Source organism: Mastacembelus armatus, chromosome 11 (genome assembly GCF_900324485.2).
Source record: "Mastacembelus armatus chromosome 11, fMasArm1.2, whole genome shotgun sequence".
Taxonomy (NCBI): Eukaryota; Metazoa; Chordata; class Actinopteri; order Synbranchiformes; family Mastacembelidae; genus Mastacembelus; species Mastacembelus armatus.
Genome location: NC_046643.1, coordinates 10,986,658 through 11,009,381, shown reverse-complemented (window position 1 = coordinate 11,009,381; position 22,724 = coordinate 10,986,658). Strand labels below are relative to the sequence as shown.

Below are 22,724 nucleotides of genomic sequence, written 5' to 3'. Positions count from 1 at the left end.
AATGAGCTGATTTTCTGTATCCTTTTCTTAAAGTATGTCAGAAAAATAGGCCTAATCACTTTCATCCTGGAACAGCATGTAGATATTATTCACATCACATAATTATTAAAATTGCAGTGATTGGATAGGATTGAAAATGTCTGAAGTCGAACAAATTCGGTTTTTCCTTTTGGTGGATTAGCCGACTACCAGCTTGTGGTCAGAGATTGTACTTGTATATGCTGTTCTAGCCAAATTAAACAAGGGACCGTGAAGAATAACGTCAAGAACACAAGAAGAGAAGACACTATTGGGTAATTAAAAAAAAAAAAAATTCTAAGTAAACTGTTTTACATCAGGTATCCATTCTCCCTTCATTAAACAGTAAAAATAAGACATTTGTCATGAGTCAGAGCTCCTGTCCAGCAGAGGGCAGTCTTAATATTCCTATTTAAAGCTGCAACAAACCCGGAAATGGACCTATTTGGTTTCCGAAATAAAGTTTAATAAGACCATATGGGTTATGTGTCACTCCCGGGATGAGTTTTAATCTAGAAACCATTTCTATTAACTCATTTGTCTTTATGTCTTTGAAGTTCTCGGTCCATTCAGCGATCTCATCTGGTCAAAGTCTGTCTTCCTTCATCTGTACATCTAATGTATTTCTTATATACACAGACAGTAATAAATATATACGCACGTCCCTAGAAGAATTTTCTGCTTGTTCATTTTTTTGTTTATTAGTAAATAAAGAGACTTTTCTCAGGTCTCTTTCTTCAGTCTCACGCAGCACATTGAACGCTAAGTGGTTGCCAAGGCGACGGCATATCAACATCGCCCCTGTGGGAAGACTGGAGGTCTGGCTGTCCGGCGTGTTACCGCTAAACATGTCAGAAATTTCTGCTGTGAGCAGAAAGTTAATACAAACTCTCGCTGAAACAATTTCAAAACAAGTGGAGCACTGTAAGTATTCGGCTAAAACCTTTTCTTGTGTAATTTCCTATGTTAAAGTTAGCTAGGTAACCTAGTCTATTGTGCTAACGCTAGTAGGTGCAATTTCCACGCTGTTAACTAGCGTTAGTCTTGTTACTTTTGATTGTCAGTTATCTATGATACAAGTGCAAAACATTATACAATTAATGCATTAGAATATAAAATGTCAGCCATTTTCCCACTGACTAGTCAATAAAAACGAGGTCGAGTGCCTTATCCGAGAGTTTAACGTGCTGGTCGGGGAGACAACTACCATGGGGAGAGTTGTGAACGGGCTGGACAGAGGGAAGTTCAGGAGCATACTGCACAACACCTTTGGGATGACTGATGACATGATCATGGATGGAGGTATTCTGGGCTTAGCATGTAAAAACACATTTGCTTTTGCTTCTTTGATGCTGTTGACAAGTGTGCAGGATGACAACTATTTGGAAGGATCAAATTTAAAAATTCATAAATTAGCAGCAGTTTGGATGCAAAATAGCTACTTTATTATTTGGCTGCATGATCTGAGTGTTACTGATGATCTGTCCCTCAGTCTTCAGGACGTTTGACAAAGATAACGACAGCTTCGTTAGTATGAAAGAATGGATCGAGGGACTGTCTGTTTTCCTTAGAGGGACCTTAGAAGAAAAAATAAAATGTAAGTTTCCAAAATAATTATTATTGCTTAAATATACACCTCCATGAAAACAGCAGTTACAAACCTAATAACTCTTGTATTTGTGCATGGCTCAGACTGCTTTCATGTGTACGACTTGAACAGTGACAACTACATCTCAAGGGAGGAGATGTTTCACATGTTAAAGAATAGTCTCATCAGACAGCCCACTGAAGAGGACCCAGATGAAGGAGTCAAAGACCTGGTGGAGATCACACTTAAGAAGATGGTAAGGGGATGGTTGCAGTTTAAACATGTTTTGGTGTAACATGCGGAATTACTAGCTTGAAATATTTATGTTTGAGAAGGGGACTAAATGATTTCATTCATTACCCACTTTATAAAAAAGAAGTTGAATGTAGCCTATTGCCACTGTTCCCACCCACAGGACCATGACCATGACGGCAGGCTGTCTTTTGCTGACTTTGAAAAGGCTGTGAGAGAGGAGAACCTATTACTTGAGGCTTTTGGAACATGCCTCCCTGACATGGCGGTAATTGCAAATTAAGGGCTGATTAGAAAGGTAATAATTTAAATTGCTGAGTCAGGAAATCTTAATTTCAGTCTGTGTTTTTCTTTTCAGAGTATCAAGGCATTTGAGCAGCATGTATATGAAGAACTGGAACAATGAAGAAAAATTATTCATGCACATTTTCAGTTACATCTTCTTTAATACAAAAGTGTTTACAATAGTGCTTTTCACCACGATGTAAAATGTATAAATAAAAGTTAGTTGCCATTAGAAAATGGTTATTTTCCAAAGTAAAAGCAATGATTTCTGTAAAAATCTAACACTAAGACAGCTAGTCTGATCAAATCCGGCGACGTGGTTTCATCTTTTTCTCCACTGGTCTGAGGTCACAAACGGATCCCGCCTGAGAGAGACGACAGTGACTTTAGTGGCATTAATTATAGCATAGAAGAATTAATTTTGTTCTTAACTGATACAAACAAATCTGATCATTGGTTACCTGCTTCATAGTGTTTCTGATGAGGCTGACAGTTGTGTTCAGTGACTCATCCTCCATGTCCACTTTAGGTGGTTCAGGTAGCTGTGGGCCAATCAAAGGTTCATTTTTTCCAGAAACATCAGTTAGTGAGTGCTCTGCAGCCTCTTCCATTCTGCGTTTCCTGTTCTCCAAGTTTGTGTTTCTTGGGACAAATCTCATAGCAGAAGCCTGATTTGGAGTCAGTCTGCGTCCTGAGCTTTTGTCTGTGTCTGAAGAGATTTGACGAGAGGTTGACCTCTCCTCGGGCTGGTGTTTTGTCTCAGTTATAGCATTATGCAAAGTCCCCATTTTGTCTTCTGTTGGTATATTCCTGTGTTGATTTTTATGTCCACAGAAATAATGCTCTTGAGGAGGTAATGGCAATAAAGGAAAGCCTAAAAAATGGCTGGTGTTTGAAGTCACCAGTGTATGATCACTATTGGAGGTTTTGCCTTGTCTGGCAATGGTCCCCTCTGATGTGGTTGTTGTGTCTGATGTTGTAGGCTCCTTATATGCTCCCTCCTGTTGTTTGTTTTCCCTTGCTTCATAACAAAATACAAGGGGAAAAAAAAGTATCAATAACATGATCTTGGCTATGAAAAAAGCATAGATTATATTGCAAACTGTAAAAAATGATGCAGGATAACTTTTAAGGTTTTTCAGCAGTCTGACAGATTTAGCTTTGAGGGTAAATCTAAATTTGATGTTCAAGTGTACCTTTATTCTGAACTGTCCTTATTACGTATCTTCTCCGGTCCTGAAGTTTATGTCTGGTGTCTTCCACAGTCTCATATTCTGGGACATAGCACACATGCAACACACCACCATAAAAGCTCTTCTCATCCATGTGTCGTTTGGCTGCTCTGAAACAACATTTTCAAACAAAATTATATAGCAGATCTTGTCAACTTTGCTGGTACAGTATTATGAACAAGTTAAGCCGCATCCTGAACCTTGCACTTGTGAGTTTCTGGAACTTGATGAGGTAAACCTCTGTGAACTCCTCAGCAGGATACTCATCCAGGGGTCTGTACTCCTCCACAGCGCCATACAGGGCACACAGCTGGATCAGCTCTGCCATCACTCCAATGGCTGGGACTCCCTGGACCATGAGGTAACGGGACTCTAAATTGATAGTGTACACCTAATATAGCACAAGACAAACGCGATTACACTTCCTAAAATCTGTTATGTTAATAACAATGGCTAGGTGGGATCATTAAGAAAAGGCTGTAAATATACTGTAGGTTATCTGTTAGGTAGTCTCACATAGATACAGAGTTTTTTCTTGCTGATATTTTGCACACATAGGCATGCTCGTACCTTTACCGCTTTTGCTTTTCTTCCCTCTCTATACTTTGGTCGAGAGACGCATATTTTTTGCTGTTCGTGATGTTTATAAACCTCTGGCACGTCCCAACAGTCTGAACTACTGCTGACAGTTTCCGCCATTTTCCTGGAAGTAACCTTAGCGTTCCTTCTTCTTCGTATTTGGTGTTTTTTCAGCTGTTGGCATCCTCAAGCTGCATTACTGCCACCTAATGTCTGTACCGTTACCGTCTTATTCCTGTATATTTTATTTCTTAGTCCAGTACTCCTCCTCTCTCCTTCTTTCCAAATTCTACTACACTTTTTAAACTCATCTCTACTAATAGTATTTTAAAACATTTTCCGGTTGACACACTTCAAAATAAGTGCTAGTCATTCTGCCTCGAATACTGTTTCATCGAATGTGTTTTAGTGGGATATTTTATTTTGAAAAGTGATGCAGCTCGATATCGACTACTTTGGTCTAGCGGGGCACAGCAAAGCTAGCATTTACAGAGCTAGTCAGACCATGTGAAAATGTAAAAAAATGTTTACTAATCAGGGCATTCAACCCGTAGCTGTGGGGTTTAACAACATAAAAAACTGCTTTATTCATCTTCCATCAAAGTTGGTATCCTGTCTTTCTCTGAATGAGGTACGTTAGCTCTAATGTTAGCTTATATCTGGCTATGTATCCGTTAACGCATGTAGCTACAATGAGTTAGTTGACGTTTACTTTGGTGAAACAACGCTCCAGCAAAAAATGTTAAAGTTAAAATGTTTGCTAAAAATGTATCTGACTTTTATGCCCACGTGCTTTTCTTAATTTTGACACTGTTAATTTCTGTCGCAAAAGTAAGCTAGCTAGGCTCATTAGTCAACAAATAGAAACTAGACGGGAACATGAGTTTTTAGTGACACGACAGGTTTCACTAGCTACATGTCCTCCTGAAGACTGCAATGATTTAATCCATGTGGTTTCTCTTAAGCTGCAGTAACAGTTAATCAGTATTGATGAATTGGTGTAACGTTATGAAGTTGGCTCATCAAAGTTGCTAGCTGTTGCTACTGATTTCAATTTTGATAATCCCTCTTTTCTGGTAGTACCTCTACAGTCTCCCTTGGTGGAGACAAAGCATAACATTAGAGGTAGAGCAGATGACTGGGTGAATGCCATTTGTCCTGTTTTACTGTGGCACATTAGCATCTTTATAACTATAGATCTTTCATTGTGTGATATCTGGAGGCCTTTACAATATTTGTTCAGGCCTTAATCATTTCCTGTTTGGCCAGTGGTCAGAAGAATTATTGATTATTTTTACATGAAAATCAAACTTGTGTTAACTAGCGTTGAGTGTTAAAGTGACTTTAATAAGAAACCATTTGCCAGCAGAAAAAGGAGTGCAGTCATTACACTAATTTTCATTAAAGTGCCATAGTGGTCAAAAAGTTCTACAGTGACAGTGTCTGTGCTTCAGAACCAGGCTTTGGAGTTGTCCTGGGGCCATGGATATTCAGTTTTCCTCAGCTGGACTCAAAACAGAACCTCATCTAGCCTTGACGGCTATAAAGTGGAGCTGTGTCGACAACTGGGAGAGAAGCTGGGCCTGAAAGATGGCGAGCAGGTAGGGATTCCCAGTGAAGAAGTTGTTTTGTGTATTGGATTTCTGAATTGTCTGTGTGTGACACAAACGCAATGTGTTTATTACTCAGTGGATGTATGCTTTTTTTCCCTTTAGGGTTTTCTGAGACCATGTCACAAGGTCTCGTCAGTGCATCAAGTCTTTGTGGAGCCTCTCTCACCTGATGACTGGGAGATCCTGGTAGGTGAACATATTGATTTACACTAATGCCTTCATACAAATATAGTATATACACAATATACATATGCACTCTCTGATTACCACAAGGAGACCAGTCAGGGATAGAGATGTGAACCATATTTGACAAGCATTCATTTATTATCTTTTCCTGTGACTAAACCATGCAGGAGCTACATACCTCTGCACTGGAACAGCACCTGTTGGATCAGATCAGAGTGGTGTTCCAAGATGCTGTGTTTCCTGTGTGGGTGGACAGCCACACAGTCATCTACATTAGAATAGGTCAGAGTTAATGCAATAATTATTTTCTTTTGTCAGTTCAATAGCAAATAATCTTTCTTTTTTGTGAGAAGAAACACAGGCTTTGGGAACTTTATGACCAAAATTATAATGTTTAATTATGCTAACAATCCTAAGTTATACTAAGTCAGTTTGATGTGTTTCTTACCTTTGTGCAGCTTCACTTTTGCCATCTGTGTGCTATGGTCGCCTGGAGCAGTTTACAGAGCTAGTTGTCTCTCCTAAGATCCGTGCTGGAATTGGCAACCCCAGTGGTTTTTCAGTGACGACCAGCGAGAAACAGCGAAAGTCAGATCTCTCCTCTCCTTCAGGCCCATTGTTACAAAATACTGCTCATACTCCTCAAAGTCACCAGTGGGGAGGTATAGCTGACCTGAAGAGTCTCCTGTATTGTATGATAAAGGGAACTTATGACCCTGGTAAAGAGCGACCACCAGTACCTGACATCCCTGCGCTCTTCACTGATTCGATCTACAGAGTATGCGGTGCAGCCCCTGATTCTCTTTGCTCCATCAGCCAAGTAGCAACTGGTGTCATTCATTTATTTTCTTGGAGACAGACAAATACTGGACTGAGTGGCGGTCAGACACCAGTGACATATGGTCTACTCTCCAAAGTTCCTTCCCCTAAAGAAACAAGGGACAGAGCCAAACAGGCTATGGAGAAAAAGAAGAACACAGGAGTTACAAAAGCTGATGCCTCTGTAAATGGAAATGAGATGAAAGATGATGATGCCGCCATGGTGGTCAGGGTGGTGTGCCATAGTATTGAGAAGTTAGCAGGCGAACAAAGAAGCAAGGGAAAGGTCCATAGAGGGAAAGTATGGGTAGGTATGAGTGATCAATTTATACACTGATTAACAGCACTATGCTGCTCTGTAAATGGTAATTTCTTACAAGAATTCTGATTTGTTCTAGATCCCACAGGAATTGGCCATCATGTTGAATATTATCCCACATTCAACAGTTAGAATTAAGCCAGTGAAATCATTTGTTAAAATAGCCTCCACTATTCGTCTACAGCCTCTAAAAATACTGGTGAGTGCTTGAGTATCTATCTTTTGTTACAGTGTGGTATAAATGATGACATGTCAGAACATTTTACTTGTAAAATTTAATCTAATTATTCCTCTCATGTCAACGTGATTTTATCTCTACAGCCTGAGGAGGACTTTGAGGAGATCCAAGCAGTTTTTCTTGGTTGGCTGCACACTCAGAGTCATGAGCCTTTAGCCTGCCTGACTGCACGGTGTGGCACCATCCTCCTACATGGAACTGATGGTGATTCATTTCCACACTTCTTTTACCAGGCTGTCAGAAAATCCTAAACAGACAAATCTGCAAATGACTATAGGATCAAATTTTAAATATCAAGATATCAAAAAGGCTGAAATCAGAATGAAAACATTCAAATGACAGTATTATCAGCTGCAATAAAAATGCCACTGGTCTCCAACCTTTTTTTCTTACTTATAGCAAAGCTAGAGTTTGCTTTAACTGTGCTGAAACCAGAACCTGACAATGATCCTCCAGACCAACTGTTTCTGCTAGCACCCACTCTTATCCAGAAGAAAGACATACAGGTATTAACATGTCCATACTTATACAATTGGCACAAAATGATTTTTCCATGTTGATTTTCTTTCCATACTGCAGTGTAAATGCTGGATAAAAATCTGTTTCTTTGATGATGCCACTTTATGTCACCTGCAGGTAGACAGAGAGCCAGTGACCATGCCAGCAGTGAAACCTGTAGCTGAAATGCTCAACCCGGAGCTTCCCTCCCTCAGTATTCTTGGGTAAGAATGACCCTGAGTGTGGTTTAAATGAGGATCCCTTTGTGTGTTTTTTTTTTTTTCCTTTTTTCTTTTCTGTATCTCTCACACTTTTGTCTTTCTCCAGTGGGATTGATGAGCTTAGTAAGACTGGATTTGACTTCATCTCTCACAGCCTTCTGGGTAGTCTCCTCTCAAGAGAGCTCGGTACCAATGGACAGGGACTTCAAGGAGGAGCCCTACTCATTACTGGTGCTAAGGTATTTCTTTACATAACAGTAATGGTAATATTTAAAAACTGCCGAGCAAATTTGATTCTGCAGTGCTATTGAAGAACTGATGTCAGCTTCAACTCACCAGACAGCTATGTAAATGCATTATTGCTGAAACCAATATTGTACATGTGACGTGTGCAGGGGAGTGGAAAGAGCACTCTGTCCCGAGCCCTGTGCAGGAAAGCCAGAGAAGTGCTTGATGCACATGTGGAGGTGGTGGACTGCAAAAAGCTACAAGGTCAACAAAGTACTCAATAAACACACCACATGTAATGATTAACCTCATAAGTTACAGAACTTTAATTTAACATTGTGATATGTTTTTTAAATTGCTTTTTAGGGAAAAGAGCAGAAACTGTGAGACAGCTGTTGCAGGATATTTTTGAACTGGCAGAGTGGAGGCATCCTTCAGTTGTACTTCTTGATGACCTGGATCATGTGACGGGGGCACCAACCTCACCTGAGAATGAGCATGGCCCTGAGGCACTGCTGCAACAGAACATTGCACAAAGTAAACCTTGTACTTTTTAAATTTTTTTTTATTTTGTATTTGTAATGGGTTTTTTTTTTTTGTCGAAATGTATAATCAGAGACAGTATTAAAATTATTACAGGTGTAAATGTTTATTTATTTATTTATTTATTTTTTTTGTTTTGTGCCTGCAGGTCTGAAAGATGTTGTGGATGAAGTGGTGATTCATGCCAGCCTGGTGTGTCTGATCATCACCAGCCAAAGTGAGCACACCCTCCACCCCTCTTTGACTGAAGTGCAGGGCTCCCACTTCATCCAGGGATTTGCACACATCCAGCCACCAGACCAGGTCAACCCTCACACAGACACCGACATGCTGCTGGTGAAGGTTTAAAGTACAAAACAAGCAGCTTGTGTATTATTGTTTACAGGCCCAGAGAGCAGACATCCTGCGCCATCTAATCATCAGGAAGGCCACTCTGTCTCAGGAGACCTTACAGACTCTGGACCTGGGATTTGTTGCGAAGAAAACAGAGGGTTACACTCCTCAAGATTTGGCACTGCTGTTGGAACGAGCTATCCATGCAAACACTGTACAGAGAGGGCACAGTGACCAGGGTAACAAAGACTTCAGTTACACTGCAGTTAGATTTATATCTTTCTTAATAAAGTTTATGCTGCTTACTCAGCATTGCTTTTATCATTCTTCGAGTTCTTCATGCTTTGTGATTCTAATTAAGTTAGTCTACTGTGACATTTTTGCATAATTTGTGCTCTGTATCTGTCAGGTGTGTATCTGTCCTGGACGGACTTTGCGCAGGCTCTTAAGGGATTCACACCACCTTCATTATGGGGTGTAGATCTCCACACCCCAAGTGGAGTTGGTCTGGAGAGGGTGGGAGGCCTGAGCGAGGTGCGACAGCAACTAATGGACACCATACTGCTCCCTGCTAAGGTCAGTGCCAGTGCAGCCAATCACAAAACAAACTGGTGTGTGTTTTTTTTGTAAGATGGAAACTGCTGTGCCATGTAGGAAACTAGAAATAATGAAATTGAGTAACAGCACAGTAATGTTTTATTTATTCTTTGTCACAATTAATGCTATTGATTGTTGGAAAGATAAGTGATTTTGATTGAATATAATTTTATCATTTAATATTTGATAATGCCAGCACCCATAACCTTTATCTCTCTGCTGCTATTGTTTTGTTTCTGGAAATTAAGGCTTTTGGGGCAGAGCACACTAACAGTATTGTGCATAAACTTAAAAGACAAACCACTTAATATTAGCATTAAATTAGGGATGACGTGCTCACTGTGTAGCCGTATTTACAGCACCCTACTGACCAACTGATATTTTAACCCAATGGAACTTTATTTTGGCTCATTGTGATAAGAAAAAAAAATGTCATTGTTTTACATAAAGTCACACTAATTTTAAGGGTTTTGTAATCTAACAGATTATCATAATCTAAAATCCAAAATAACTTGTTGTACAGTAATTGACTGTGGGTGTTTTGTATGTTCAGTATCCTGTGCTGTTCTCCAACCTTCCTATTCGCCATCGCTCTGGAATATTACTGTATGGGGCACCTGGTACAGGGAAGACCCTGCTGGCTAGGGCAGTAGCCAAAGACAGTGGCATGAACTTCATCAGCATCAAGGTAGGCTGAACTCTGGCTTGGACAGTGGAAAAAAAAAAAAAAGTATCTTTACGTGGACAAGTTGCTTCAGTGACACACGATGTTTACCTCTTCTCAGGGTCCTGAACTTCTGAGTAAGTACATTGGCGCCAGTGAGCAGGGGGTCCGTGATGTGTTTCAGAGGTTAGTAAACATTTATGCTCCTCACAATACCACATTGTCACCTTTGAATATATGGTTATTTTAAGCCTAAGTCGTGAATATTGAGGCAATTAGAATAACGTCCCTTGCATCTCTCTCTATTGTACCCCTTGTTTTTTCCCTCCCCTATCTGTGCCAGGGCACAAGCTGCCAAGCCGTGCATCTTGTTCTTTGATGAGTTTGACTCCTTGGCCCCTCGGAGGGGCCACGACAGCACAGGTGTGACAGATCGTGTGGTCAACCAGCTCCTCACCCAGCTAGATGGAGTGGAGGGACTGCAGGGTATGTTAAACTGAGTACAGTGCTGCAAGAATAATCTAACATTTTGGGAATTAATGTTTAAGAGAAATACTGAAGTGTGAAAAGCAGTCGTTTCACGAGGGTTGTTGACCTGGAGTGTTTCTATTGGTTGCCAGGCAACCTCACGATAAAGACTCAATGAAGTGACTGTGCCTGACCAAGAAATAGTCCACACAGAACATTTGGTATAAAGAGATAAACTCTTAATAAGAGTAGGTGTATTTTCTTACACAGTGGGGCTAGCTCTTCCCCCCTGAGTTAGTTAAACTAACAGTCTCCAGATTCATGTGTCATGGACAGAAAGTAAAAAAGATTATTGTGGAACTATTCCATTATTTTAAAGAAATGAGAATCTGTCATGTTTGTCTTTGTAGGTGTGTATGTGCTTGCAGCCACCAGTCGTCCAGACCTTATTGACCCAGCCCTGCTGAGACCTGGACGATTGGACAAGTCCCTCTACTGCCCCCCTCCTGACCTGGTCTGTAGAATTATAATCAATCACTCCTAATCACCATTCTGTACCACTAACAACATTTCAGTATAATTTGGTCCTCTGTGTACAGAATCTTTTAATGAAACCAGTGTTTAGTAAAGAGACAAGACACATCATTATTATGACAACTCTTGACAAACTGTCTCCTCTTGTGCCACGTTTCCAGGAGGCTCGCGTTGAGATTCTGAAGGCTTTGAGTGCTGGCCTCCCTGTGGCTGCTGATGTGGACCTGGAGCAGTTGGCAGCAGCGACAGAGCAGTTCACTGGGGCAGACCTGAAGGCCCTGCTCTACAATGCACAGCTGGAGGCTGTCCACAATACCGTGGGCACCAGCACACCACATGTAAGTCTGTTATATTTTCATTATGTCAGCATTGATGAGTTTATCGTGTTGAGATGGATTTGCCTTAGGCCACAATAAAATAGGAAGACAAGGAAATGCTGGCCATTACATTATTTATTATTTATAGTTCATGTTAAAGCTGCCAAGCAAAGTTGTATGTGCTTTAAGGCTAATTGAATTAGGTATTTGGTATGTGTCATCTCAGCATGTTTGAATTGCTCTGCTCAATTTACAACATAATTCAAAGTACTGTATTCCCAACCTCAGTGACAAGAAAATTACTGAATTATTAAACAGCAAGAGAGCAGAACTGGATTTAACTAACTTAAAATAAGCTATCTATTACTGTAGTAACAGTCATTTTGTTTGCTCATATGTTTAAGTAATACAAAGCCTTTTGTAGTTTAGTATCTAATCGTTGGCCCTCTGGTTCTGTGAGACAGGAGCTGACCTCTGGCTCGGACAGCGACATGAGCCTGTCCTCCATGATCTTCCCAAACAACAGCAGTGGCTCAGATGACTCAGTGGGAGAAGGAGATCCAAGCGTGGGCCTGGACCAGTCCACGGCACTCCTGGAGCCAAACGAAACAGAAGATGACCAACAGTGCAGCAACGTCTGGAGGCTCTACTTTGGCAGCTCCTACGAATCAGAGTTGGGAAATTCGCCGATTTCAGGACTGGTGAGTAGTTCTATCAAGATATTCAGATTTAATGGAGAGTGCAGATCACTGTGTAGCTTCACAGAACCTTTTAGGCAGTCAGCATTTAGTGGGTGTTTTAAGCATTTCCTTCACTCCCACTGATCCACGAAGCTGGAGAGATTAAGAACATTTCTGTCGATCAGGACAGGTCAAATCTAGTAAATCAGTTTGCCATGTTTTAACAAGCTTTTGTCTGTTTAATTGATGTTAACATATAGGTGTAGCGGCTGTTGTCTATGTATACATGTCTACAGCACCGACACTGCAGAAACAACTGTGTATACACACAGTTCCTAACCCCGTATAAGCAAAATTTAACCACCTTTGTTGGCAAATATATAACATCTTTATGGTCACTTGTTAGCAGGCTAATTTACTTGTAAAAGTTTGGTTGTCAAAAAGCAGGTTTTGGCTATAAACAGTTCCAGCAAAAGTTAACATCAGGTAAACACTGATTGTTAAAAGATACAGTAAAATGATTTACTGTATTGACGTCCCAGTCTCATTCCTGATCGACAGAAAAATGTTCTTTAATGTGTTTAAATCCCTACAGCTCTATGGATCAATGGGAGTAAAGGAAATGTCAAAAACAAGCAGTAGATACCGACTGGCCAACAAGGACTTCTGAGAATCCGTACAATGATCTACACTGGATTGCTGTTCTTGACTTGGATGTGAAATTGAATTTTCAGAGCTGAATTGGACCTGTGCAGGTTGAATCGTCTGAGGGTTTTTGTACTGTTTCAAATCAAATTAATTCAATGCCAAGTTGGAATTCAGTTCTGAAACAAACAACCCAATTTCAGTTTGTCATTACAAATTTCAAGTAGAGCAATTCAAATTCATTTTCTACTTACACAGATTTCTGCCCATAGTCAGTTATGTGAGCAGAGCTTTGTTAAAGAACCACTTGGCCCATAAGAGGAGAGAGCAGGATCATCAACTTCTGACTAATCAGCATCTTTGAGGCTGCTGCAGCTCACACAACTGGCTATGTTGTTCTGTCAATCATGTGACAATAACTGCTTCTAGGAGTTTGAGGATGCAGATATATCTAAGCTGAACCACAGACTTCACAAAACCAGATCAGTAGACACTTCAGTGTAACTACATAACTTGATCCAGTTCAATACCAAGGCATGATTTCTTTAAAAGGAGACACAGTTCACCAGACTAACAGAATTACACAGAGCTCAGACAGAGGTGTTTCTGGTACTTAGAGCAGTCTCACTGATATAAATACGATGGACAGAACAGAAACACTTGTCAGCATAATGCAATAGAGTTAAACAGCAGCACAAACTGCATTCTCCAAAACAGCCATACAGCTGAATTGACACCCCCTAAAACCAGATGAACAAACCCTGAACATAACTTTAAAAAGACTATTGAATTACATTGCATTATTTTTAGCTTGCTGTACCTAATAAACTGCTAAATTAACTCAAACACAGGTGTCTGGAATTATGTCACCTTATATGTAGTGATGCAGTTCAGTTATTTCTCACCTAATTTTTGTGTGTGTCCATTTTCTCTCCTCTGCCTTCCTTGACAGAATTCACAGTGCATCTCTGGACCTGACTCTATGACCCATGACTGTACAGGGACATCGGTGCGTGACCACGCTGGCTCACTCCCTCCTGCCTATATGTTTTCCCTTCAGACTGGATATGAAGAGCTAGGCCTGGAAGAGCTGGACCGCCTACAGCAAGACATTAATAACATCAAAAACAATTGCAGAAGAACCAATGTAAGTCTATATACTCAAGTCCAAACCAAGTAGTTAATTATCCTTTACATATTGGTCTTGGAACACTTTTATATTACTTTAACATACTATTAAATAATAGCTACTGTGCATGATTAATAGTGTACTTTGTGTGTGCATGTTGTTATATTATTGTGTTGACAAATTTTATTTGAGTACTGTCCTTGTTGGGACATTTTGATCAGGCTTCACATCTCGAAAGGGCTGTGAAACGGTTACGCCTTGGTTTTAGGATTCAGGTCAGAATGATGTTTAGGCTGGGCTTAGGGTAGGGGGTAATGAGCATGGGGCTAGGGAATGCATTTTGTAAGTGTCCTCATAAAGATAACTGTACAGACCTGTGTTCATGTGTAGGAGGAGTGTGTCCGGGTGCAGTCAGCCTCCAGCCAGTCAGGCCTGCTGCTCTGTCGTGCTCATTTAAACTCCGCCCTGGCTGTGACCACACCTTCTCTCAGCAAGTCTGACTGGAACAGATACACAAAACTGTGAGTATCAGATAATGCGCACTGCACACAGCCACAATACAAATTAGCCTACTGATTGATGAAACAACTGTGTTAAAAAAAACAAAAAAAACAAACTCACAGCCATACATTTATTTTGGAAGAAATGGTACAACAGTCTCACGTAAAGGAGAGTAGACAATGTTTCACAAACCTTCCAATATTCAGTGTGATTTATCACATTTAGAGGTACTTGAATTCACTGGAATTGGCTATCTTAGCTGGAGCAGAGAAATTGCACAGTTAACTATATGTTATTGCTGTTTTATCTCCCGTGTCAAATGAATAAAATAAATGTCTTTCTGGAATTTAGAAACAAAAACTACATCCCTGCTTGTTTTTTAACAATTAACTGGATGATTTTGTTGTTTTCCCCCCAGATATGAAGGGTTTGGCAGTTCAGGAGATGGAAAATCTCTTCATTCCATTCCATTTAAACCTGGACAGCGGGTGACGTTAGCTTGATCAAACACATTAGTCTGACTCACCAAATTAATTTTGATGTCTTTAAATAAAAGGCTGGTGATGCATTAATAATTTAACATTCACTGGAGTCTTAACTGTTTAAGTTTAGACATGATAAAGGAACATAATGTTTGTATAAATTATTCTCTAATGACTTGAATTGAATGATATTTAACAACTAAAATTGTAATTACTGTACATATGTATAATGTTAGATAATAAAAATGTAATTGTTAGCAATAAATATGTTCATATTTATACATATGTCTTGGTCATTTTATACACAGGCACAAAGGTGTTCTACTGACGTCAAGTGCTCAGGTTAAATTGGGTGGAGCTGTGTTGGGGATAATTCAATGCAGCATAGTCTGCTCATTCCCTGCAGTGTGCAGGGATCAGAATCACTCAAATGCATATTTGCACTAGATTTGCTGAGGTCTAGACTCTAGTATAATTAATTACACATAATATCAATATTTCTTATGCTTGTATGGTAATTTATTTTTTTTTTAAAAACTCCCTGGTTAATAGGCAGTAATCCGTGATGAGGTTTTACAAACATCGTTAATATAAAATAGAATATTAATCTATTTTAATGGCTTCACATATAAATAAAAATTGAGAAGGGATTTATTGTAAGTAATGAAATGAACAATTTGAAACAGAAGCTGCTGTGATAGTAATGACAGCTCATTAATATAACTTTCCTGCCATAAAACTAGAACAACCAGCAGAGTTAACAGGGATTGTACTAAATGTCTGGACAAATATGTGCCTTCACACATTTTGCTTTATGGTTTAATCTTGTAAGTAACAATCACAAGGATTAGTAGAGATATGCAAGTATGTTTTAGGCTGAATGTTACTTAGCAGCATGTTGATGGCTGAGAGGTCTAGGCTTCAGTGGCAAATTAACATAATATTATGGATTCAATAAAACATGGAGACTGAATAGTTTTCTTCCAAATGCATTTTTTAAAAATGTAATTAAAATTAATCTCTAAATTAAATTCCCTCTCTATCAGATACACTCCAATCCAGATGACAGTGACAATCCTATGTGCAGTAGAGAGAAAATCTGCATTGGACAGACGAGGCTGGACAACTTGAAAAAGATTTAAAACTCTTCTGCTGCTTCAGTTTTTCATCTTTGTTGTTGCCATCATTTTCTTTACTTGTTTTCAACTTCTAGAGCAGAAACTTTCTGCAGGTTCTGTGCCTCAGTAACTTAACTGAAGGGTAATAGGGCTTCTAAAAGAGCTGAGACTCTTACCTGAGATTGCAATAGCAGTCTTCAGCCTGTTCTTTGGCTGTTTCTGTGCGCCGTCCTGACAATGTTTTGCTGTCATCCTACACACACTGGCACTGGCAGGTTCTGCACTGGTAAATATAGATGCATAGGGCTAGATTTGGCTCGCCTTATTCTTCTGTCAATCCCACACCATGCTGTATAAAAATGGCCCAGTGGGAGACTTTTCTCTCCTCAGTAATCGATCTGTCACACACCTGTGATGATAACGAAAAGACATACGGAATCATTAGTAAAGGAGGTTCTTTTTAAAATGTGCAAAGAGAAGAAACAAACAAAAATGACATCGGTGACTTTGATGAGAAGCATAACTGTTTCATGGACTGTCTGATGCAGTGCATGCTAACACAGGAGGGGAGGGGGGACAACCCAGATTTGGACTCAGTACCTGATTTTTGTTGATGCCTTATCGATCATGATATTGGAAATGTTCTGCTCACCGTCTTCAGGTCTCTTAGTTGGAGGACACTCCTTCCATCCATCAGGCGTTTGTTTCATTTAGTGCTGCCTTGGGTGGAGCTGGAAGTAGAGAAATTCAAAAGATTTATTGGTGCATCAGTCAGACGTTCCCTGTGGTAATCTGTACATCATCATCCATCTGTCATTTCCCCCACATCCTCTTTATCAAAGCCAGACACCACCAAGCATGTGGCGACTTTCGAAATCTCTGGAGCAATTACAGGAGTAAACATCATGGCACCCGAGGCAAAGTTCACCTCATTTGTTGTCACATTAAAAAAAATACAGTCTGCTGTTTATCGCCAAGTCCTCCCAAGTGATCATTGGCTGCGGTTTACAACAAAGTTTTACAACATCAAAAGGTGTCAACCTTCACCAGAATTAGATCCTGAGTGATGCGCAGGAGAACAGAAGACTTGTGTATGGCATGTTCACTTGCTGAGTGCTTTTCCACCAAAATAGAACAATAGATTTTGATGCGTATGTGTGTTAAAGTGGAAACAGAAGAGAGATAAAGGTGGTTTAGTGATATAAAGAGGGCATAAAAACACAGCTTGGTGGGGTTTGAATAAAATGTATGTAAAAAAAAAAAAAAAGAAAGTGAAAGAGATGACAGACGACCGAGGGACCGTTTTAGCTCGGTTAAGTTTTGTTTCTTCTTGACAGGTACATTTCTTGGCATGGAGGAATATGACAAAAGGTGCAAAAAGTAAGGTGTTTTAACAGTACTGTCTGGATTATGTAGCTATTCAAGCTCCAGTGATTAAAACACAAATAGATGCTTTGAAAGCTTAAGCTCTTCTGGTTCACAGTTTTTGGATCCTCTTCAAACTGACAGACTTCACAGAGGTAAGTTAAATATTGTTGAATTTGGTTTCTGAATTAAAAACTGACATCTACAAATCCAGGGATATTAATGAAAGCTACAGAAAAGCTAGTTCATCTTTTCACAAGTTATTTTCTCTACTGCTTTTTCCAAGGCCCAAAATGACCATTGAACCTCAGTCTAGTGCTATACAGACTGAATGCATCGCAGCAGACCTCACTTGATGCAGCCCATTAGAAATGCATTATTACTGCTTTGTCTGTACAATGCTTGTAATTGCAGATTGACTGAAGCAGTCAGTGAACAGCTCTTCAATCAGTCACCACACAACATGAATAAGACACTAACCAATTGTTGGGGTGGATGGGGATATTTCAGACTTGCATCCATTTATCAAAATCAGTTCCCCACTCTGCTGGCATGATCTGTGTCTGGGTTAATGCAATCATTTCGCCCTGCTAATCCTGGCCCAGGGGCTCACATGCTCCAGCTGGAGGAGCAGGAACAGCCGCTACAAATTCAGAGTGGAAATTCTTTAAAATCTGGGTTCATTGTGCAGTCCTCTGACACAATAATGACATCTGATTTTTTATCTAGTATACATAAGCCATCATATTCACCACATACTATACTAAGCCATCAAAAAAGAAGTTAGTGAATCAGAAGAGATTAGCTCCATGGTAAAGTTTACATATTCTTCCCTTAAAGCAGGCATCACGAAGGCTGGAAAGGAAGTGGCGTTCCACAAATTTAGAGGAATTTTAATCTAGCCTGGATAAACAGTCTATTAACATGTAAAAAAAACTCTCCATAAAGCCAGAACTGCATACTATTCATCACTAATAGAGGAAAATAAGAACAATCCCAAGTTTCTTTTCAGCACTGTAGCCAGGCTGACAAAAAGTCACAGCTCTGTTGAGCCCAGTGTTCCCTTAGCTCTCAGCAGTGATGACTTTGAGTTTCTTTACAAATAATATCACAACTATTAGACATAAAATTCAGCAGATGCTTCCTATACCTGCAATAAATGAATCTTCCATCATTTTCCACCACACACTATACTAAATCATCATATTCACCACATCCTATACTAAGCCATCATTTTCCACCACATACTAAATCATCATATTCAGCATCATATTCACCACATACTATAATAAGGTATCATACTCACCACACACTATACCAAGCCATCATTTTCCACCACATACTATACTAAGCCATCATTTTCCACCACATACTATACTAAATCATCATATTCACCACATACTATACTGAGGTATCATTTTCACCACATCCTATACTAAGCCATCATATTCAGCATCATATTCACCACATACTATACCAAGCCATCATTTTCCACCACATACTATACTAAGCCATCATTTTCCACCACATACTATACTAAATCATCATATTCACCGCATACTATACTAAGGCATAATTTTTCCACCACATACTATACTAAATCATCATATTCACCACATACTATACTAAGCCATCATTTTCCACCACATACTATACTAAATCATCATATTCACCGCATACTATACTAAGCCATCATATTCAGCATCATTTTCCATCACATACTATACTAAGCCATCATATTCAGCATCATATTCACCACATACTAAACTAAGCCATCATTTTCCACCACATACTATACTAAATCATCATATTCACCGCATACTATACTAAGCCATCATATTCAGCATCATTTTCCATCACATACTATACTAAGCCATCATATTCAGCATCATATTCACCACATACTAAACTAAGCCATCATTTTCCACCACATACTATACTAAATCATCATATTCACCGCATACTATACTAAGCCATCATATTCAGCATCATTTTCCATCACATACTATACTAAGCCATCATATTCAGCATCATATTCACCACATACTAAACTAAGCCATCATTTTCCACCACATACTATACTAAATCATCATATTCACCGCATACTATACTAAGCCATCATATTCAGCATCATTTTCCATCACATACTATACTAAATCATCATATTCACCACATACTATACTGAGGTATCATTTTCACCACATCCTATACTAAGCCATCATATTCAGCATCATATTCACCACATACTAAACTAAGCCATCATTTTCCACCACATACTATACTAAATCATCATATTCACCGCATACTATACTAAGCCATCATATTCAGCATCATTTTCCATCACATACTATACTAAGCCATCATATTCAGCATCATATTCACCACATACTAAACTAAGCCATCATTTTCCACCACATACTATACTAAATCATCATATTCACCGCATACTATACTAAGCCATCATATTCAGCATCATTTTCCATCACATACTATACTAAGCCATCATATTCAGCATCATATTCACCACATACTAAACTAAGCCATCATTTTCCACCACATACTATACTAAATCATCATATTCACCGCATACTATACTAAGCCATCATATTCAGCATCATTTTCCATCACATACTATACTAAGCCATCATATTCAGCATCATATTCACCACATACTAAACTAAGCCATCATTTTCCACCACATACTATACTAAATCATCATATTCACCGCATACTATACTAAGCCATCATATTCAGCATCATTTTCCATCACATACTATACTAAATCATCATATTCACCACATACTATACCAAGCCATCATTTTCCACCACATACTATACTAAATCATCATATTCACCACATACTATACCAAGCCATCATTTTCCACCACATACTATACTAAATCATCATATTCACCACATACTATACTAAGCCATCATTTTCCACCACATACTATACTAAATCATCATATTCACCACATACTATACTAAGCCATCATATTCAGCATCATATTCACCACATACTAAACTAAGCCATCATTTTCCACCACATACTATACTAAATCATCATATTCACCGCATACTATACTAAGGCATAATTTTTCCACCACATACTATACTAAATCATCATATTCACCACATACTATACCAAGCCATCATTTTCCACCACATACTATACTAAATCATCATATTCAGCATCATATTCACCACACACTATACCAAGCCATCATTTTCCACCACATACTATACTAAATCATCATATTCACCGCATACTATACTAAGGCATAATTTTTCCACCACATACTATACTAAATCATCATATTCACCACATACTATACTAAGCCATCATATTCAGCATCATATTCACCACATACTATACCAAGCCATCATTTTCCACCACATACTATACTAAATCATCATATTCACCACATACTATACCAAGCCATCATTTTCCACCACATACTATACTAAATCATCATATTCAGCATCATATTCACCACACACTATACCAAGCCATCATTTTCCACCACATACTATACTAAATCATCATATTCACCGCATACTATACTAAGGCATAATTTTTCCACCACATACTATACTAAATCATCATATTCACCACATACTATACTAAGCCATCATTTTCCACCACATACTATACTAAATCATCATATTCACCACATACTATACCAAGCCATCATTTTCCACCACATACTATACTAAATCATCATATTCAGCATCATATTCACCACATACTATACCAAGCCATCATTTTCCACCACATACTATACTAAATCATCATATTCAGCATCATATTCACCACATACTAAACTAAGCCATCATTTTCCACCACATACTATACTAAATCATCATATTCACCGCATACTATACTAAGCCATCATTTTCCACCACATACTATACTAAATCATCATATTCACCACATACTATACCAAGCCATCATTTTCCACCACATACTATACTAAATCATCATATTCAGCATCATATTCACCACATACTATACCAAGCCATCATTTTCCACCACATACTATACTAAATCATCATATTCAGCATCATATTCACCACATACTAAACTAAGCCATCATTTTCCACCACATACTATACTAAATCATCATATTCACCGCATACTATACTAAGCCATCATTTTCCACCACATACTATACTAAGCCATCATATACACCACATCCTATACTAAGGCATAATCTTATATACTATATTAAAGCATATTTTAACCACATAGTATTTAAGGCATAATTCTCACCATATGCTAGAGTAAGGCATAATTTTTACCAAATACAATACTAAGGCATCATTTACATAAATTGTACTGTGCGGTGGCACTGGGACTTACTGGTGGTGACACACCTCTCCATGCTAAGGTTTCTTCTTCTAAATAATAAACAGACCATAATATACATGTGTGCTGTATTACGCAACATATTTGGCATTTTTTATTTCATGTAATGCAAAATACAGTACTCCAAATCTAAAATACTTTTTGGACAATAGTCCAGCCTGATAACAGGCTGATCACTATACAGTGCTCTAATTTATTTCAGTCACACAATAACAGTCAACAATGCACCTGTGACTGTGTCTACTCCACCTTTCCCTCATAGACTAGAAGGCAAAATAAAATTATTTTATTATTATTGTATTGTAGTCTGGTTAAAATAGGCTGAAAAAAGTCAGCAGTCCATTTTTCTTGCAACTTTATGTCAAATTTGAGTGGTTCATTTTCCTCATTCACGACCAAATAAAGTCTATTTTACAAAAATGTAACGTTGAATTTAACACTGTTGTTTCTGCACTGACTTCTCTGTAAAAATGTAACTCGAAGTGTTTAAGACAACCAAACAAACTTACAGAAACTTGCTGCTCCTGGTTCCTCGTCATCATCACACACCACAGGCTGATCAAATATCTCCGTCAGTCCTGAAAACTCAGCCGGGAAAGTCTTTTTCTGTTCTCTTTGTTTAGCAGCTTTAAAATAGTCACTAACACCCTGAAGACGCCACAGTTACGCTAATGTTACATGTGCGTCTACTGTGTGTTTCACTATTTGAGGTCCGCTTTCTACAACAGGTGACTAGGAACCACTGTACAAACATGTATTACGCTGGTTCCTGATTAACATTAGCAAAATAGAAAACACATAGGCCTACATACAAAAAAAAGATTTCCATTTCAAAAAATGACATCAACTTTTTTTTTTTTCTCCAAAAGGAAATTCAGGAAAAAGACAGTGCATCTAAAATTA

The 22,724-nt window shown here is 38.8% G+C and overlaps 3 protein-coding genes and 1 long non-coding RNA gene across 7 annotated transcripts; 2 read left to right on the top strand and 2 right to left on the bottom strand.

Annotated features, from left to right (window-relative positions):
* The first annotated feature begins 67 nt into the window (after positions 1-67).
* Positions 68-2,339, top strand: clxn (calaxin). 2 transcript variants are annotated; one of them, XM_026299980.2, is made up of 6 exons: positions 68-942; positions 1,162-1,320; positions 1,511-1,615; positions 1,711-1,862; positions 2,022-2,126; positions 2,217-2,339. In XM_026299980.2, the coding sequence occupies exons 1-6, from the start codon at positions 519-521 to the stop codon at positions 2,262-2,264; spliced, it is 993 nt and encodes a 330-aa protein (XP_026155765.1). In that variant the 5' UTR covers positions 68-518; the 3' UTR covers positions 2,265-2,339. The 2 variants fall into 2 exon arrangements, with proteins under 2 accessions (XP_026155765.1, XP_026155766.1); XM_026299981.2 differs by having other exon boundaries at positions 1,143-1,320.
* Positions 2,285-4,209, bottom strand: rbm48 (RNA binding motif protein 48). Of its 2 annotated transcripts, XM_026299979.2 has the most exons (5): positions 3,946-4,209; positions 3,576-3,766; positions 3,340-3,485; positions 2,605-3,164; positions 2,285-2,508 (listed from the first exon to the last, which is right to left on the bottom strand). In XM_026299979.2, the coding sequence occupies exons 1-5, from the start codon at positions 4,072-4,074 to the stop codon at positions 2,446-2,448; spliced, it is 1,089 nt and encodes a 362-aa protein (XP_026155764.1). In that variant the 5' UTR covers positions 4,075-4,209; the 3' UTR covers positions 2,285-2,445. The 2 variants fall into 2 exon arrangements, with proteins under 2 accessions (XP_026155764.1, XP_026155763.1); XM_026299978.2 differs by having other exon boundaries at positions 2,285-3,164.
* Positions 4,210-4,288: 79 nt separating this feature from the next.
* pex1 (peroxisomal biogenesis factor 1) lies at positions 4,289-15,250 on the top strand. 2 transcript variants are annotated; one of them, XM_026299975.2, is made up of 24 exons: positions 4,289-4,585; positions 5,409-5,555; positions 5,670-5,753; positions 5,921-6,035; positions 6,212-6,879; positions 6,971-7,090; positions 7,213-7,333; positions 7,529-7,635; positions 7,766-7,851; positions 7,955-8,087; positions 8,244-8,340; positions 8,443-8,613; positions 8,768-8,922; positions 9,005-9,191; positions 9,362-9,528; positions 10,103-10,237; positions 10,335-10,399; positions 10,557-10,699; positions 11,092-11,195; positions 11,377-11,553; positions 11,997-12,233; positions 13,810-14,004; positions 14,377-14,507; positions 14,906-15,250. In XM_026299975.2, the coding sequence occupies exons 1-24, from the start codon at positions 4,478-4,480 to the stop codon at positions 14,988-14,990; spliced, it is 3,738 nt and encodes a 1,245-aa protein (XP_026155760.1). In that variant the 5' UTR covers positions 4,289-4,477; the 3' UTR covers positions 14,991-15,250. The 2 variants fall into 2 exon arrangements, with proteins under 2 accessions (XP_026155760.1, XP_026155761.1); XM_026299976.1 differs by lacking the exons at positions 4,289-4,585; positions 5,921-6,035 and having other exon boundaries at positions 5,518-5,555.
* Positions 11,650-22,500, bottom strand: LOC113126133 (uncharacterized). Its single transcript, XR_003295274.2, has 6 exons — positions 22,331-22,500; positions 16,688-16,818; positions 16,264-16,496; positions 14,361-14,486; positions 13,763-13,956; positions 11,650-12,193 (listed from the first exon to the last, which is right to left on the bottom strand). It is a non-coding gene; the product is annotated as an uncharacterized LOC113126133 (long non-coding RNA).
* Between the last annotated feature and the right edge of the window lie 224 nt (positions 22,501-22,724).